At 35.7% G+C, this 19,091-nt stretch overlaps 2 protein-coding genes across 5 annotated transcripts in view; both read right to left on the bottom strand.

The window, feature by feature from the left end:
• The window catches only part of PPHLN1 (periphilin 1), a 234,071-nt gene that overhangs the window by 167,382 nt on the left and 47,598 nt on the right, over positions 1-19,091 (bottom strand). The gene's annotated exons all lie outside the window — the stretch shown is intronic.
• Positions 14,681-15,739, bottom strand: LOC132373107 (small ribosomal subunit protein eS28-like). Its single transcript, XM_059935664.1, has one exon. The coding sequence runs from the start codon at positions 15,721-15,723 to the stop codon at positions 15,514-15,516; it is 210 nt and encodes a 69-aa protein (XP_059791647.1). The 5' UTR covers positions 15,724-15,739; the 3' UTR covers positions 14,681-15,513.

The following is a 19,091-nucleotide window of genomic DNA, read 5'->3' as shown; positions in this document are numbered from 1 at the left end:
AAGCATTAAAATGTTTCAGAGAATTCCTAATGGGATGGAAAAACATTCTGGATTTAATGGCAAGTGCAAAATACCTGCTGTGTATGGATACATATATGCATATGGATGGGAAAAGTCAACAACTAAGGTAGTAATGGCATAGTAGTTAAGACTATAGTCTCTTGACAGACATACCTAGGTTTCTGTGGCCATGTTTCCACTTAGAGTTGATGGCCTTGGGCCATTTACTTAACCTGAGTTCTTTGAAAAATAAAAAGGTACAAACAACGCCAAAGGACAAATATTGTATAATTCTACTTATACGCGGTACCTACAATAGGTAAATTGATAGAGACAGAGTAGAATCGAGGTTACCAGGGACTGGGAGGAAGGGGGAAGGGAGTGTTATTGTTTAATGGGTACAGAATTTTGTTGGGGATGATGAAAATGTTTTAGGTGTAGACAGTGGTGGTGGTTACACAGCGTTGTGAATGTACTTAATGCCACTGAATTGTATACTTAAAAAGGGTTAAAATGGTAAATTTTATGTATATTTTACCACACAAACAAATGTACAAACATAGCTGGTTAAAATTTTTGTGTAAAGAGCAGTGAAGCCACCAAGACCCTCCCTGCTGCCCCCCAGTCATGCTGAGCCATGACACCTGCAGTCTCCTTCCCCTGCCAATGTCCAAAACACTCTCAGATAAGTTCATTTCACCTCGAGCGGGGGACTGGGGGGGCGGGGGAAGTCATTCCTTACCAGGAGAAAAGACATAGACACTGGAAATTTGGGCCCTAAAAAGAGGTCAGTTCAACAATAAAGTCCCTCAAGTTGATATACCCAAGGTGGTGGTGGTGGTATATGCTTCTGATCAGCTTTTAAGTGCTCCACGTTCAAATAATGAACAGACATATCAGCATCAACAAGTGTCTGAGGAAGTCCTCAAACAGTAGAAATCCAAATGACTAGACCAAAGAAAGGAGCTTAGAGGAGCTGAGGAATTCTGGTTTTAAAAATCTATCTATCTGAATTATGGTTTGCTCAGGGTACATGCCCAGTAGTGGGACTGCTGGGTCGTATGGTAGTTCTATTTGTAGTTTTTTAAGGAACCTCCATACTGTTCTCCATAATTCAAAAAGAGTCATGTACCAATATGTTCATTGCAGCTCTGTTTACAATAGCCAGGACATGGAAGCAGCCTAAGTGTCCATCAACAGATGAATGGATAAAAAAGATATGGTACATATATACAATGGAAAATTCTCAGCCATAAAAACAAATGAAATTGAGTTATTTGTAGTGAGGTGGATGGACCTAGAGTCTGTCATACAGAGTGAAGTAAGTCAGAAAGAGAAAAACAAATACCGTATGCTAACACATATATATGGAATCTAAGAAAAAAAAAAATAAAGGTCATGAAGAACCTAGGGGCAAGACGGGAATAAAGACACAGACCTACTAGAGAATGGACTTGAGTGTATGGGGAAGGGGAAGGGTAAGCTGTGACAAAGTGAGAGAGTGGCATGGACATATATACACTACCAAACGTAAAATAGATAGCTAGTGGGAAGCAGCCGCATAGCACAGGGAGATCAGCTCGGTGCTTTGTGACCACCTAGAGGGGTGGGATAGGGAGGGTGGGAGGGATGGAGACGCAAGAGGGAAGAGATATGGGGACATATGTATATATATAACTGATTCACTTTGTTATAAAGCAGAAACTAACACACCATTGTAAAGCAATTATACTCTATTAAAGATGTTAAAAAAAAAAAAAAAATCTATCTGACTCCCCGGGTTTCCGGGAAAAGGACTGTGGATCTGTAATAAACTGGATGATTTCTAATGTAAAAGCATCTGTCAATCAGAGAATGCCCATCCTACCAGATATAAGATATGTTTTCTTTCCCTCTTCAATCATTTATTTACTCATTGTTATTTTGGGGTTTTTTTGACTAGGTGCCTATTCTGGAACTGCTGGTTATAATTTTCAGATTATCACAAAAAACAGATGGCCACATATAATAGGACATTTATATTATAAGTATTAACTGTTAATTCATTTCTTTTATATTCCATAAGTGTGTGTAATTTGTGGTACACAACAGTGATCACGAAATATTTAGGCATTAATACGTGTAAATAGTAAAAGAGAAGTACTTGAAAGCTTTACATAGAATATACCAAAGCTAGATCAGTAATTTAGACACAATTGTTTATAGAGGAGTGAAGCATGATTTTAAAAGGGGAGGTAAAGGATCACTGGATCATGTAACTGAGACCTCTAGCTTCAGAAATGGATGAAGGGGTTAAAAATGTAATTAGAAATCTGTTTTTCTTTGTCTCTTAACCACTGCTTTCCTCTGTACTACCTTTGTTTTCCCACAAACTTTCTTTATGAGATAGCAGAGATGACCACCAGTATCTCTAAAGCTAGGAATCCTAAGAATGAGAACTCGTCTCCCCCAACGGTTCCAGCAAAAGTCCCAAGAAAAGCCCTGATGTGCCAGGCCTGTGTCCCAGTCCCCATTCCGGAAGACGAGGAGTATGTCAGTCCCACCCAACTCACAGGGATGTTCCCATGCAATGTGGTATTTATTTTCAGTTTGGAATCAATATGGAAGTTCCTTATCTTGTCAAGCCTATTAGGCTCTCCCTTCATCATTGTCGAAGACAGAATACTGAGGCAGCTGAGCAGGATGCGGAGAGAAAACAGAGATGCAGCACCAAACAAAAAGAAGCTATTTCCCATAATTAGCAGTGTTCACAGATAACTTGCAAAACATGGAAGGAGGGTAAAGGCTCTTTGGAAAGCAGTTTGATAAGCACTGTTACTTAAAGTAACAACGTAAGCAACTGCAGTCAGAGAGCAAACCCAAGACAACAGGATGGGTTTAGCCATTGTCAATTATTTTAAAAATTGCTTTTATAAGATCCAAATTTTCAGAATCCTTAGGTACTGTTACAGATAGAACCAATTAATAATTTTAGTTAAGCTCTGGTACCTAGAATAAGCAGACCAGAAATGCAACACCTTTTATAGAATGTGGTCTTAAGCAGATTCCTTTCTGGGATTGTTGCATTTTTTATCACTACATCTTTCCAAATACATGGCTTTTTTTTTTTTCCTCCGATTGTATTTTTCTTTTCCATTATGGTTTATTACAGGATGTTGAATATAGTTCCCTGTGCTATACAATAGGACCTTGTTGTTTATCCATTCTATATATAATAGTTTGTTTGCATGTGCTAGTCCCAAACTACCGATCCAACCCTCTCCCACCCGCCTCCCCCTTGGCAATCACAAGTCTGTTCTCTATGTCTGTGAGTCTGTTTCTGTTTCATAGATAAGTTCATTTGTGTTATATTTGAGATTCCACATGTAAGTGATATCTTTCTCTTTCTGACTTACTTCACTTAGTATAATAATCTCTAGGTCTATCCATCCATGTTACTGTAAATGGCATTATTTCATTCTTATGGCTGAGTAACATTCCATTGTATATATGTACCACATCTTCTTTATCCATTCTTCTGTCAGTGGACATTTAGGTTGTTTCCACGTCTTGGTTATTGTAAATATTGCTGCTATGAACATTGGGGTGCATGTATCTTTTCGAATTATAGTTTTGCCTGGGTATATGCCCAACAGTGGGATTGCAGGATCATATGGCAACTCTACTTTTAGTTTTTTCAGGAACCTCCATACTGTTCTCCATAGTGGCTGCACCAATTTACATTCCCACCAACAGTGTAGGAGGGTTCCCTTTTCTCCACACCCTCTCCAGCACCAGATGCATGGCTCTGTGTGAAACACATAACCTTTTATAAGGAGATGGTATAATTTGGTGAGATTTATTCCAGGATGGAAGGATGATTCAACAGCCACAAATCAAAACACCACATAAAGAAAACAAAGGATGAAAATCATATGATCATCTCAATAGATGCAGAAAAAGCACCTGACAAAATTTGGTATCCAGTTACGATAAAAACTCTCAACAAAGTTGGTATAAAGAGAATATACCTCAACATAATAAAGGCTACATGTGACAAACACACAACTAACATAACTCAATGGTAAAAAGCTGAAAACTTTACCTCTAAGATCAGGAACAAAACAGGGATGCCCATTATCACCACTTTTATTCAACATCATATTGGAATTCCTAGCCATGGCAGACAAAAGAAAGAAATAAAAGAAACCCAAATTGGAAAGGAAGAAGTAAAACTCACTATAGGCTGATGACATGATAGTATATATAGACATCCCTAAGCACTTGACCAAAAAATTATTAGAATAAATGAATTCAGTAAAGGTGCAGGATACAAAATCAATATACAGAAATCTGTTGCATTTCTATACACTAATAATGAACTATGAGAAAGAGAAATTAAGAAAGCAATCCATTTACAATTGCATCAAAAAGAATAAAATACATAGGAATAAAATAACCAAGGAGGTGAAAGACCTGTACTTTGAAAACTATACAACACTGAAGAAAGAAATTGAAGACAACACAAATAAATGGAAAGATATAACATGCTCATGGACTGGAAGAATTAATACTGTTTAAATGTCCACTCTTCCCAAAGCATCTACAGATTCAATGCAAACCCCATCAAAATATCACAGGCATTTTTCACAGAACTTGAACAAATGGCCCTAAAATTTGTATGGAACCCAAAAGACCCCAATAGAGCAATTTTAAGAAAAAAGAACAAGACTGAGGTATCATGCTCCCTGATTTCAAACGATACCACAAAGCTACAGTAGTCAAAAGTGTATGGTACTGGCATAAAAACATATACATAGACAAATGGAACAGAATAGAGAGCCCAGAAATAAACCCATGCTTATGTGGTCAATTAATTTAGAACAAAGGAGCCAAGAATATACAATGGGGAAAAGACAGACTCTTCAATAACTGGTGTTGGGAAAACTGGACCACTTTCTTACACCACATATAAAAGTAAATTCAAGGACTTCCCTGGTGGTGTAGTGGTTAAGAATCCGCCTGCCAATGCAGGCGACACAGGTTGGATCCCTGGTCCTGGAAGATCCCACATGCCACGGAGCAACTAAGCCCGTGCGCCACAACTACTGAAGCCCGTGCACCTACAGCCCATGCTCTGCAACAAGAGAAGCCACCGCAATGAGAAGCCCGTGCACTGCAACAAACAGTAGCCCCCGCTTGCCGCAACTAGAGGAAGCCCGCACGCAGCAACGAAGACCCAACACAGCCAAAAAAAATTCAAAATGGATTAAAGACTTAAATGTAGATCTGAAACCATAAAACTCCTAAAAAAAAACACAGGCAGTATGCTCTTTGACATCAGTCTTAGCAATATTTCTTTGGATATGTCTCCTCAGGCAAGGGAAACAAAAGCAAAAATAAAAAAATGGGACTACATCAAACTAAAAAGCTTTTTGCACAGCAGATAAAACAATCAACAAAGCAAAAGGCAACCTACTCAATGAAAGAAGATATTTGCAAATGATATATCCAATAAGGGGTTAATATCCAAAATATATGCCTTCATATATTTTAATGTTTAAATATGTTTTCAATTTAAATAAAAATTTGAATTTCAAGCATCACAGGACAGTGCCTTCATTTGGACCATGATGGTTGCAAGTATCCTAGAGAATTCACAATTCAAGCAACTCTTTCATGTAAATGTGCTTATTTTTTCAGTCTAGAGCAGGTTGATATGACATTAGATAAATGCGATAGCGATAAAAAGTATTCCAAACACAGCAGGTGACACAGTATTTTGGGGGATTCATTTGCCAAACTTATTTTGGTATTCTGACTTGAACTCAAGAAATGGAAAGGGGAGAGTAGAACAAATATATACTATTTTGTCATTTTTGTTAGCAGAAACTAACACTTTACAGAAGCTTAATGTACCCAAAGTTCTGTGGGCTTTGTAAGACTAGCATTGTTATAAGGCAGTGTTTCTTTAGCCTAGGGAGTCTTGTACAGGAGTCTTGGAAATTTTAGTAGATCTGTGATATGTCCCAAGGAGTAGGTTTCTGCAAAAATAATTTCCCTAGTGTAAGTAGCCTTTTTGGGGGGACTCATTCCCTTAAAGGATGAAGATGGCTTACATTCCATGGATGTTGAATTCAACCAAGAAAGTGAAAAGGTCCAGCAGTAATTGTGCTACAAGGTCACAAATTGGCATGCTGAATATTGAGAATTCCTTTATTGTAGTCATTTTTCCTGGTGTATTTTGTGTTTGGTGGATTAAATGACAGGTTTCTGTGTTGTACCTGCAGTGATATATATATATCCCATGTGTCAAAAAAAGAAATCAGGAGAATTAAAAAACATTTTGACCTGAATGGTAATTTAATAAATCATCTCAAAATTTATGGGATATAACTAAACAGTGCTTTAGATGCAAATTTACAGATTTAAATGCCTATATTGGAAAAGATGAAAGGTATCAAATAAACAACCTATGCTTCCACCTTAAGAAACCAGAAAAATAAGAGCAAACTAAACCCCAGGCAAGTAGAGGAAAAGTAATAATAAAGGTCCGAGTGAAAGTCAATGAAATAGAAAACAGAAAGAGAGCAGGAAAAAAACATCAATGAAACAAACACTGGTTCTTTGAAAAGATCAGCAACACTGAGAAACCTTTCGAAATACAGACCAAGGCAGAGATAGAGACAGAGAGAGAGGGAGAGAGGGAAGGAGGGAGGGATGGGGAGAGAAAGAGACAGAGAGAATATACAAATTACCAAAATCGGGAATGAAAGAGAGAGACCTCTTTTAGGTCTCTACTGACCTTAAAGAGACCAAAATGACTGAAGGATTGCTAGGAAACACCATGAACAAATTTGTGTCAAAAAATTAGACAAATTAGATGAAATGGACAAATTCCTTGAAAGACACAAGTTAACAAAACTAACTGAAGAAGAAATAGAAAATATGAATAGTCTAGGTATTCATTTTCTATTGCTGCTGTAATAAATTACCTCAAATTCAGTGGCTTAAAAACCCACAGATTTATTATCTTACATTTATAGGTTAGAAGTTCTACTCCCTGAGGAAAAATTATAAGTCTCACTGGGCTAAAATCCAAGTAACAGTAGGACTACATTCCCTTCTGGAGGCTCTAGGGGACAATCTGTTTCCTTGAATTTTCCAGCTTCTAGAGGACACCTAGACACATTGCTTGGCTCATGGACACCTTCCTCTATCTTCAAAGCAAGCAATGGCAGGTGTGCTTTGCATATCACATCATTCTGACTCTTCTCCCTTTCTCCTTCACTTTTAAAAACCCTCGTCATTATATTGGGCCCAACTGAATAATCCAGGCTATTCTCTCCATCTCAAAGTCTTTAAATTAATCACATTTGCAAAGTCTCTTTTGCCATGTAAAGTAATATATTCACAGGCTCAGGGGATTAAGACATGGGTATCTTTGGGAGATCCTATAATAAGAAACTGAAGTACTGTTTAAAAATGTTCCCACAAAGAAAATCCAAGGCTCAGATTGCTTCACTGGTAAATTCTTCCAAATGTTTAGCAAAGAAATAATACCAGTCCTTCCAGAAAATGGAGGATGAGGGAACACTTCTAAACTCATTCTGTAAGGTTAGTGTTACTCTAATATCAAAGCCAGACAAAAACATCATAAAAAAAGAAAACTGACCAGCATCGCTTATGAATATAGGCACAAAAATCTTCAATAAAATACTAGCAAACCGGACTTCCCTGTTGGCACAGTGGTTGAGAATCCGCCTGCCAATGCAGGGGACACGGGTTCGAGCCCTGGTCCGGGAAGATCCCACATGCCGCAGAGCAACCGAGCTCGTGTGCCACAGCTGCTGAGCCTGTGCTCTAGAACCTGCGAGCCACAACTACTGAGCCCGCATGCCACAACTGCTGAAGCCCGTGCGCCTACAGCCTGTGCTCCACAGCGGGAGAGGCCACCACAATGAGAAGCCCGTGCACCACGACAAAGAGTAGCCCCTGCTGGCCGCAACTAGAGAGAGCACGTGTGCAGCAGCGAAGACCCAACGCAGCCAAAAATAAATAAATAAAGTTTAAAAAAAAAAGATTATTAAAAAAAAAAAAATGCTAGCAAACCAAGTCCAATAGCATATAAAAAAAAGATTATACACCATGACCAAATATTCCAGGGTGCAAGGTTAGTTTAACGTGCAAAAATCAATTAATATAATACAACATTTTAATAGAGCAAAAACATAAGATTATATTCATACATTCAGAAAAATGTTTAATTTAACCATATCCAACACCCATCTATGAAAAAATCTCTCAGCAAACTTGGAACTTAGAATAGAGGTAACTTTCTCAGCCTGATAAAGGCCACCTACAAAAACCCTACAACTAGCATATACTTAATGGAGAAATGCTGAAGGCTTTCCCTGTAATATTGGGAATAAGGCAAAGATCTCTGCTCTCACCTCTCCAGTGTTGTAGTAGATACTCCAGCCAGTACAATTTGGCAAGAAAAAGAAATTAAGTCTCCAGATTGGAAAGAAAGAAATAAAATTAGCTTTATTTGCAGACAATATAATCCTATATGTAGAAAATCCTAAGAAATTCACCAAAAAATTAACCAAAACTAAAAAAAATAAGTTCAGCAAAATCACATAATTCAAGACCAATAGACAATAATCAGCTTTATTCCTCTAGCAACAATATGAAAATGAAAAGAAGAAAACAATTCTATTCACAAAATAATCAGAAAGAACAAAATGCTTAGGAATAAATTTAACAAAAAAGTGTTAAGATTTTGTACACCGAAAAATACAAAACATTGCTGAGAGAAATTTTTTAAAGATTTGAATAAGTAGGAAGAAATTTCATGTTCATAGACCGGAAGATTCAATATTATTAAGATGGTAATGCTTCCTAAGTTGACGTATAAGTTCAATGCAGTCCCTATAAAATGCCAGCAAGCTTATTTTTATGAAATTGTCAAGCTGATCCTAAAATGTATATAGAGATATAAAGAACCTAGAATAGCCAAACAACCTTGAAAAGAAGATCAAAATTAGAGGGCTTATACTACCTGATTTCAATACATAATATAAAGCTACAACAATTAAGAGAGTGTGGCACAAGGATAAGCATATGGAAAAAATGAAACAGAATTCTGAGTCTGGAAATAAACCCTTACACTCATGTTCAGTTAATCTTTGACAAAGATCCCATGGCAATCTAACAGGGAAAGGATAGCCTTTCCACATATATTGCTGGGAAAATTGGATATCCACATACAAAATCATTAATTTAGACACTTACCTCACACCATAAAAGTCACAGGAACTTAGTAAACACCTTGAACTCAAGAAGGGCCAGGCCTTATGAATAAAGATCAAGTTCCTAGAGAGGAATAGGCTCTAGGACAAAACCTAAACAGATTCATACTAAAAAAAACCTACAACCAAGACTCTAGAAGATCAGGATGATTCTCCAATAATATAATTGCCTGCTAGAACAAAAATCAACACTCTTCAGAGAAAGATATTATAATTCAGAGTCTCGTCATCTTATCATCCACCATGTCAGTATATGATAAAAAATTACTAGACACATGAAGAAATAAATTGCCTACGCTAGTATTTTTTATTACGGAATTTGACTCAAAGAGAGAAGGGTGAACAAAATTTCTAAGGTTAATCACTAACCCTTTGGCTTTTTCTTACCAAAACAGGCCAATATTAATTTTTAAATGTTTAAGGTAAAAAGCAGAACACTCAAGAATGAACTCCTTAAACAAGCTGTCTGAATAAAAAGTATTATTCAGATTTCATAGAGTCTGTTATTGTTTGGCTCTGGATTCACTTACCAAAATTGATGCTACGGAAATTTTCACTTTTATTTAAACTGGAAAGAACAGATAGGAAATTATGTAATTAATAATTTTGATAAAGCAATTGTAAATGGATGGCAGTGTTTTCAAGAAGCTGTCAGAGGATAGCTGTTACCTATTAACACTGCCTTGATTTCTGGAAACTCAAAAAGGTTCTAAATTAACATAAGACTGTTAACAATGACCATAGAATTTTCTAATAGTAAAACTTAAAAGCCTTTCCATTGTTAAATCCTGCAAAGTTTCAGGGTGGGAGTGGGGAAACCATTATTATATCAGCGTGACTGTATATAACCCAGAAAATCCATTATGTTTCATTTTGACTCATTAATTTGACATAATATGAATAAAACTATCACTTCCCTTTTCCTACATAATAAGTGTACTTTCCTAGGAACTAAATAGCCTCCTGCCACCACCTTGATCACCACCTCTTTAGTTATTTTACTCACACTTAACACTATATGATACCACCTCAAATAGAATCAATTAGTTAAATAAATTTGGTTCATAACCCAACCTCTCTCTCATTCCCCAAGGAAGAAAGGGGAAAATGCTACGCTAAATGCTGTTCATAGTGCCAAATAATTCAAGGTACATAGGCAGAAGTGTGGTCAGGGTATATTTGGAATAGAATGATCACAATTCTGTATTCAGGTCACAATTATAGGAAAAAGTCTGCATTCAAAGTTCATACATGGAGAAAAGATAAAATCAGAAGCAAAATATTTACTTCATAGGCAGAAGCTGAGGTTTGGGATTCAAGCCAACTGCAAGGAAACAGTTCATAACCAGGCAGGAAACTTCTCTGGAAACAAAGCAGAGAAATGAGGTCACACAGTAGTGTAAGCCTGGACTAACTGCCCACTGCTCTGTCAGTGATGTAACGGATTGAACAGATCAGTCCCAACAAGCGTAGATTACTCCTTAGAGCAAAATATGTTTCAGGAGGTTGCAGTTGATGTGTCTTTATGTAATTTTAAAAGAAGTGATGAGCAGACATAGAAAATAAACTTATGGTTACGAAAGGGGAAGGCAGCGGGAGGGATAAATTAGGAAGTTGGGAGTAACGTATACACACTACTATATATAAAATAGATAACCAGCAGAACTGTTTAGCACAGGGAATTCTACTCAGTATTTTGTAATAACATATAAGGAAAAAGAATTTGAAAAAGAACATATATATATATGTATGTATGTATGTGTATATATATATATATATACATATATATATATATATCTGAATTGCTGTGCTGTACATCTGAAACTAACATGATATTATAAATCAACTATACTTCAGTTAAAAAAAAAGTGATGAGGATCCTTTAAAAAAATTTTTATATCTAATTCTCTTCATCTCTAATAATACTGAAAATAAGAATTCAAAGGTTTCTTCTAAATTGTGATTTTCTATAAATTTTTTTACCAGGTGACTATAAGATGATTCAGAAACACACACACACACAGAACAAACATATGACCCAGCAATTCCACTCCTGGGCCCCTTTAGGGCCTCCTATAGGCAGAGCTGATACAGTTAACAAAGAAATGTGGTTTCCAGAGCCCCAGAACCAGCATCACAAAGGTGGATTCAAGCTCAGAGACAGTAGCTTAATAACCAGCACACTTTCTAATCCTTATATCTTTTATTTCTTTTTCTTGCCTTACTGCCATAGCTAGGGCCTCCACTACAACACTGAATTGAAGTGGTGACAGCAGATATCCCTGTCTTATTCCTGACATCAAAAGAAAAGCTGTCACAGTTTCACCATTAAATATGATGCATACTGTCACTTATTGGTAGATTAAGAAAATTCCCTTCTATTCCTAGGTTTCTAAGAAATGTTAAATTTTATCAGCTAATGGATATTGAACTGTATCAAATGCTATTTTTCAGCATCTATTGAAAGGGTCTTATCATTTTTATTTTATTCTGATAATGTGTGAATCACATCACATTCCTTGAATAAATCCCACTTGGTCATGATGTATGTTTATGGACTGAGTATTTACGTCCCCTCAAAATTCATATGTTAAAGCCCTAACCCCCGGTGTAGCTCTATTTGGGAATGGGACCTTTAAGGAAGTAATTAAGGTTAAGTGAGGTTATAAAGTGGGGCCCTGATCCCATAGAACAAGTGTCTTTATAAGGAAAGACTTCAGAGATCTCCTGTTCTCTCTTCATGGGCACTCAGAGGAAAGACCTATGAGGACAAAGTGGCCATCTCCAAGCCAGGAAGACTGCTCTCACCAGAAACTCAACCAGCCAGAAACTTGATCTTGGACTTGCCACCCTCCAAAACCGTGAGGAAATAAACTCCTGTTGTTTAAGCCATGTATTCTCTGGTATTTTGTTACAGCAGTCTGAGCAGACTAATATGATACATTATGTTATTTATATCTTGCTAGATTTGGTGTGAGAATATTTTGTTTAGAATTTCTTCATCTATACTCTGAGGGGCTTTCCTTCTCATAATATTCTTCTAAGTTTCATTTCTCTTTATATCCCTGTTGAGTTTTGATATCAAGATCATGTTTGCCTTGTATCCTCTAGCTGAGATGTTTTACACTGGCATTTCTTTCTTAAATGTTCCATGAAAATATGCAGGGGAGCTATCTGGGCTTGCAGGTTTCTTTGTGGCAATTAATCATAGACTCAATTTGTTTAATGGCTATAAGAATATTTTGATTTTCTAGTTTTCTTGTATCATATTAGATAAGCTGTATTTTTCTACGAATTTGACCATTTTTTCCTGAAATTTCAAAACTATTAGTATAAAGTTGCTTACAATAGCTTCTATTAACTTTTAAAATAGCTTAGAACAAATAGTTATTTGTGCCTTCTCTCCTTTTTGATTTATGCATTACCAGAGGTTTATCAATTTAATTTTAGCTTTGTTGATTTCGCTTTCCACTGTTTGTTTTTTTAATTAATTTCTATTCTTGTTGTCATTATTTCTTATTTTGACCTTTTTATTTTGTTGTACTTTTTCTAACTTCCTGAATGTTTAGATCATTGATATTCAACTTTTTTCATTTCCTAACGTATACATATTTAGCCTAGAAATTAACCTCTAAGTACTATTTAGCTGCATCACACAAGTTTTAATAAGCTGTATTTTTATTCACTCAGTTCAAAATATTATCGAATTTCCATTGTGAGTTCTCCTTTGAAACATGAGTTATTTGGTAACGTACTTATAAATTTCTACAATGTATGAATATTTTCTACTTCTATAATAAAATTCAAGTTTAACTTCATTTTGATCAGAAAACATACTGTATATAATTTCAATCCTTTGAAATGTGTTTATATTGTACAACAAATGGTCAATTTTTATTAACGTTCTTTTTCTTTTTGAAAAAACATGGATTCTGCAGTTGCTGCATGCAATAAAATTGTTTGTTAATTATATTGTTCAAAGCTAGGGCCTGATTTTCTTTTCCATTTGTTCTGAGAGGAATGTTAAAGCCTCCCACTATAATTATCAATTTATCTATTTATTCTTGTAGTTTTGTCCATATTTGCTTTTGATGGGGGGAGCTGTTACTAGTCACCATAGGAATTTAGAATTTTTCTATACTTCCCTCTGAATTAAACCTTTTATCATTACGAAGTACTCTTCTTTATCTCTGGTAATTACTTTTGCCTTAATAGCTATGTCAGCTTCCCTTTGGCCAGTTATTTTGTAGTATATATTTTTTCCGTATTTTTACTTTCAATCTTTTTTCCATGCTAAATTTCTATTTCAACGTTATGCAACTGCATAAGAATAAATATTTGTTCAATATTTACTTTCAATCTTAATGTATTCTTACATTTTAGCAAAATATATTGGGGTATTTTTTTAGTGAAATCTGAAATTTTCTGTCTTTTAATTAGAGAACTTAGTCTGTGTATCAGTTTAGGTCCACGCAGAAGAGAGAAACTGTATGGTAATTTGAAGGGAAAATGTAATATAGAGAATAATGAACTATAACAGGCGGTTGGATAATGAAGGATTAGCTAGTAAAAAGCAGAGAATTCTAATACATATAGCAGATATAAGGAAAAGCCAACTACTCTAGGGCTGAGACAGAGTGTCCAAGGAAAAGTACACCTCCCTCCCCCACCATCTCAGGACTGATCATAGCTAGGCTCACTGGATGGCAGAGAACTCTCTGTGGTGCCATGTGGGTGGAACTTTCTGGAAGTCTACCCTCTGGAACTTACCGGAAATCCTCACTCCAGGACGCTGGGGAAAGCTGTTCACTGGGAAGCATCTCAAAACGCCACCCAAGAAATGGAAAGGTGCTGGCCACTGGGTGCAGCTGGTCACCATGCATGCAGGAACTTTGTGCTGGAGAAAGGACAAGTGCTTGAGGCTGGGGAAGCCATGTGCACTGCAGGAGCTGGATGCTGGAAAGCTGCGCATGCTGCCGGAGCCTGAAGAGTGAGCACAGTGGCACCAGGATGTAGAAACCCTTCCTCTCTGTAATGTCTCTCCGGCGCCCTCTACTGACAAAGCCTCAGTGCCATCTGGCAAAGGAAAAATATTTAAAAGGCCCAGAACCATTTCCACAGAACAGAAAAAAGGGTGAATTTGGAGCTGAGGCAATAAATTGAAAAACAGCACACAGTCCATTTATACTTTAATGTTATTACTTATATATCTGAGTTTAAATCTACCATCTCACAGTGTGCTTGGTATTTGTTCACCTGTTTTATGTTCCTCTTTGTCCCCTTTCTAGCTTTTCTTTTCTTTTCTTTTTGGTTAAGTATTTCTATTATTCTATTTCACCTTTATTTTGCTACTGTTTTAGAGGTAATTCTGATTACAAAACATGTCATTTTACATAACAGCTTTTAACAGCTTTATTGAGGTAAATTACATACCATAAAATTCACTCATTTTAAGTGTACAATTAAATTGTTTTTCAGTAATTTTACAAAGTTGTGAAATCATCACCACAGTTTAATTTTCGGACATTTCTGTTGCCCCCAAAAGAAAACTTGTGGCCAATTTGCAGTTTCTAATTCTAGGCAACCACTGATCTTTTTATCTCTATAGTTTTGCCTTTTCTAGAAATTTCATATAAATAGGAGCATACAAAATGTAGTCTTTGTGTCTGGCTTCTTTCACTTAGCATAACATTCTGGAGGTTCATTCATGTTGTAATATGTATCATTACCTCATTTCTTTTTATTGCCTAACAGTAGTCTCCTTTATGTCTGCACTACATTGTGTTCATCCATTCACCAGTTGATGGACATTTGAATTATTTCCACTTTTTTGGCTATTATGAATAATGTTTCTATGACCATTTGTGTACAAGTCTTTACATGGACATATATTTTCATTTTGAGAGGGTAGATACCTAAGAGAAGAATTGTTTGGGTTATGTGGTAAATTTATTTTTAACATTTTAAGAAACTACCAAAATATTTTCCGAAGTGACTGTACCATTTTACATTCCTGCTAACAACATATGAGGGTTCCAGTTTCTCTACATCCTCACCAAAATCTGTTATTGTCTTTTTCTTATTAGAGTCATTTTTGTGGGTGTGAAGTGTCATCTCATAATTTTTTTTTTTTTTACGCACAATATAAATGCTTTATTAACAGCAGATCATCCTCGTGGGCCAGGTGGTCGACCCAGACATCCAGGACCCAGTCCCAAGTTCAGCGCAGCCTCCGAGCCTCTCGCTCTGACTCCAATAGGGTGAGCACGTCGCCCTCGCGCACGGGGCCTTTCACGTTTCGGATGATGAAGCAGCTCATGTCATCCATGAATTCTACGCACACCTGCATGCACTGTCCCTGAGAACCGGTCCTGCCCAGCACCTTGGTGACCCTGGCAAGCTTGATGGGCTGCACACGGCTCGTATCCATGATGGTGGTGCGGTACCTGTCGGGCGTAGAGCTCATTATAATTTTAATTTGCATTTTCCTAATAACTAATGATATTGAGCATCTTTTCATGTACTTATTGGCCATTCATATATTCATTTTGCTGAAATGTCTATTGAAATCTTTTCCCCATTATTTGTCTTATCGTTGAGTTGTAAGAGCGCTTTATATATCATGGATACAAGTCCCTTATCAGATATATGATTTACAAATAGTTTGCAATCTGTGGATTGTCTTTTCACTTTCATATTATGTTTTCTGAAGGACAAAATTTTTAATTTTAATAAAGTCCAATTTATCAGTTTTTTCCTTCCATTGCTTGTGATTTTCATGTTCTTTCTAAGAAATCTTTGCCTAACCCAAGACCATGAAGATTTACTCCTATGTTTTCTGCTAGGATTTTCATAATTCTATGTCTTACATTTATGTCTATGATCCATTTTGAGTTTATTTTTGTGTATGGTATGAGGCAAGGGTCTAAATTCATCATTTTGCATGTAGATATCTAATTATTCCAGCACTATTTGTTGAAAACAAATCATCCTTTCCCTCACTGAATTGTCTTGGCACCTTTATTGAAAATCGACATAATAAATATGAGGGTTTATATCTGGACTCAAAAATATATTCATGACTTGTCAAATTCTAATGATAATTAGTACTTTACTTTTCCTCTGGTGCACTTTTATTCTACTTAACCTCCTCTATTGGTTTATATGCTAGTGTTATCATGTTTCAATTTCTATATATTTTGAAACCCCCCCCAAAAAAAATCCTAGTATTATTATTTGATACAGACCCTGTTTACTCAGATTTACCCAGAGCTTTACCATTTTTGTGTTCTTCATTCCTTCTTGCATCTGGAAACTTCTACCTAGGACCATTCTCATTTTTTAACCTAGAGAACTCCCATTAGTATTTCCTTTAACACAAGTGTGCTGACGATGGATTATCTTAGTTTTTATTTGTGTGAAACATTCCTGAGGAATATTTCACTCGGTACAGAATTTTAGGTTGGTAGTTGTTTTCTTTCAAACTCATTAAAAAGTGTGTTCCATTATCTTCTGGCTTCCATTGTCTTTTAAAAAATATATTTTATTGGGACTTCCCTGGCAGTCCAATGGTTAAGACTCCATGCTTCCACTGCAGGAGGCATGGGTTCAATTCCTGGTCAGGGAACTACAATCCCACATGCCACACAGCACGGCCAAAAAAAAAAAAAAAAAAAAAAAAAAATATATATATATATATATATATATATATATGATTATTACCTTTGGGATTTTTATTCTGAATATTCTCTTCCAGTTCTATCATCCAGATCACTAATTACTTCTTAAACTTTGTCAAAAATTCTGTGAAATCAACATGTTGCAGTCTAATTTTGTTCATAATGATTTTTATTGCTAGAATTTTTTTTCAAATTTGCAGTTGTTTAAGGATAGCCACAAATTCTTTGTTACACTTCCTACTGAGACATTAAGTCCAGCTCCTCTCTCTGAATCTGAGCTGACTTTAGTGATTTGCTTGGCCAATAGAATGCATTGGGAGTGAGGTTCTGGGACTTCCAAGGTTAAATCATAAGAAGTTCTGCAACTTTGACCTGAAATGCTTGTTCTGGGGACACTTAGTACTCAAGATGCTCCCTTTGGGAGCCCAGCCATCATGTTAAACAAGCCACATGGAGAATGTGTTGCCACTCGTCAGAAGTTCTAGCTGAGCTCCCAGCAGACAACAAGCATCAACTTGTCTGCTAATATCCACGCAAACAAGTTGTCTTGGATATCCAACCTGTTTAAATCGTCCAATAACTGTAGCCCCAAAATAGAATTCCTAAGCTTACAGTTGGACACGGGAACAGACTAGGATCAGCACTAGATTAGCCTCAGTGCTTCTCTTTCACTTTTCTTTTTCATGCCATCCTTCTCCCACCTTTTTCTAATTAATTTTCAGAGTTTTCGAAACTCCATTTTTCTATTCCTTTTACTGCCACTCTTATTCTTCTTTCTCTGGACATGAAAGTATCCATTTTAGACTATAAAGACTATAAAGAGGTGATGGAAAATGGAGCTAAAATAATACAATTGGAATTCAGGAGAGAAAACAATGTACATAAAATGTGCAGAATATTGAAAAGAGTGGTTTTATTTTTTAAGGCCAAATTTTATGAAGTTATTCTCTTAAGTTTAAAGATCAATGATTCAGAACTTGTACAAATTTGGGAAAACAATTAAACCAATTATACTGCCATAGTATGGTGGAAATTACTTGCCTTACTAGACACAAATATACAGAAATCTTGGTGTTGGTGAGGAAAATTAATTATCTTTTTTAGCCTAACATTATAATATTTGTTTTTCAGGGAAACATTATTTGACCCATCGCTTAAATAAAATAATAAATTAATGAGATTTTGTTTTAGGACAAGGTATAACTTTCAGTGGAAATGATTTGACACAGCACACAAATCTAGGTACTAAACAAGCTGTGTTATAAAGGGATTTTAACATACTAATAATCTACAATGGAAGATTTTCTAGGGAACATTTAATTCAGGGAAAACTTTTATAAACAATAAAATGTATGGTGATAATAAGTACTACTTTATGTGTTATGTATAACATTTTAAGTTTATTTTGTTTCCTTTGCTTTAGGGGTAGTAATTATATAATGTATTACTGAATGCTCACTAAATATTAATTGCGCATAGGTTACTTTTAAGAAATTTTATTTTTTATTGATTAGGAAATATAAAATATTTTCTCCAAGTTTTAGGCAGGTAAATTCTAAAACAATATGCCCTTTATTTATTTTCATATTACTACATATTAAGCCATCATTTCCCATATGCAGCTACTGCTACTGATAATATATATCCTATGTTGAATGCTTACAACGTGCCAAGAACTATTCTAAGCACTTAAAATGTATTTTCTAATTTAATCCTCCTAAGAATGGAAGGGGTAATGCCCATTTTACAGATGAAGAAACCAAGTCACTGAGAAGTTAAGTAATCTACATGTTTTATGGCTGTAATACTAGGTGACGCTTAAGTTTATGCAGAGTCAATCTAAATAACACATCTTGCTTAAATTATATAATTACTTAAATTATATAAGTTATATAATTTTCTAATACCTTTTTAAAAAATGACTGTTAAGGACACTGCAATTAACTTCAGTAGAATGCCAGATGCTAATACCTAAAGGTTATGATAAAGTTAAAGGATAAAGATTAAATTGACCTGTGAAAACTTAAGCAATCAAAAATTCCAGCGTAAATGAGAAAATACATCTTACTGGACTAGTCTTTTGAAACCCACATTTTCATCTCCATAGCAAATGTCAGGA

The sequence above is a fragment of the Balaenoptera ricei genome, chromosome 10, assembly GCF_028023285.1.
Source record: "Balaenoptera ricei isolate mBalRic1 chromosome 10, mBalRic1.hap2, whole genome shotgun sequence".
NCBI lineage: Eukaryota > Metazoa > Chordata > Mammalia > Artiodactyla > Balaenopteridae > Balaenoptera > Balaenoptera ricei.
This window is presented reverse-complemented; position numbering and strand designations above follow the sequence as displayed.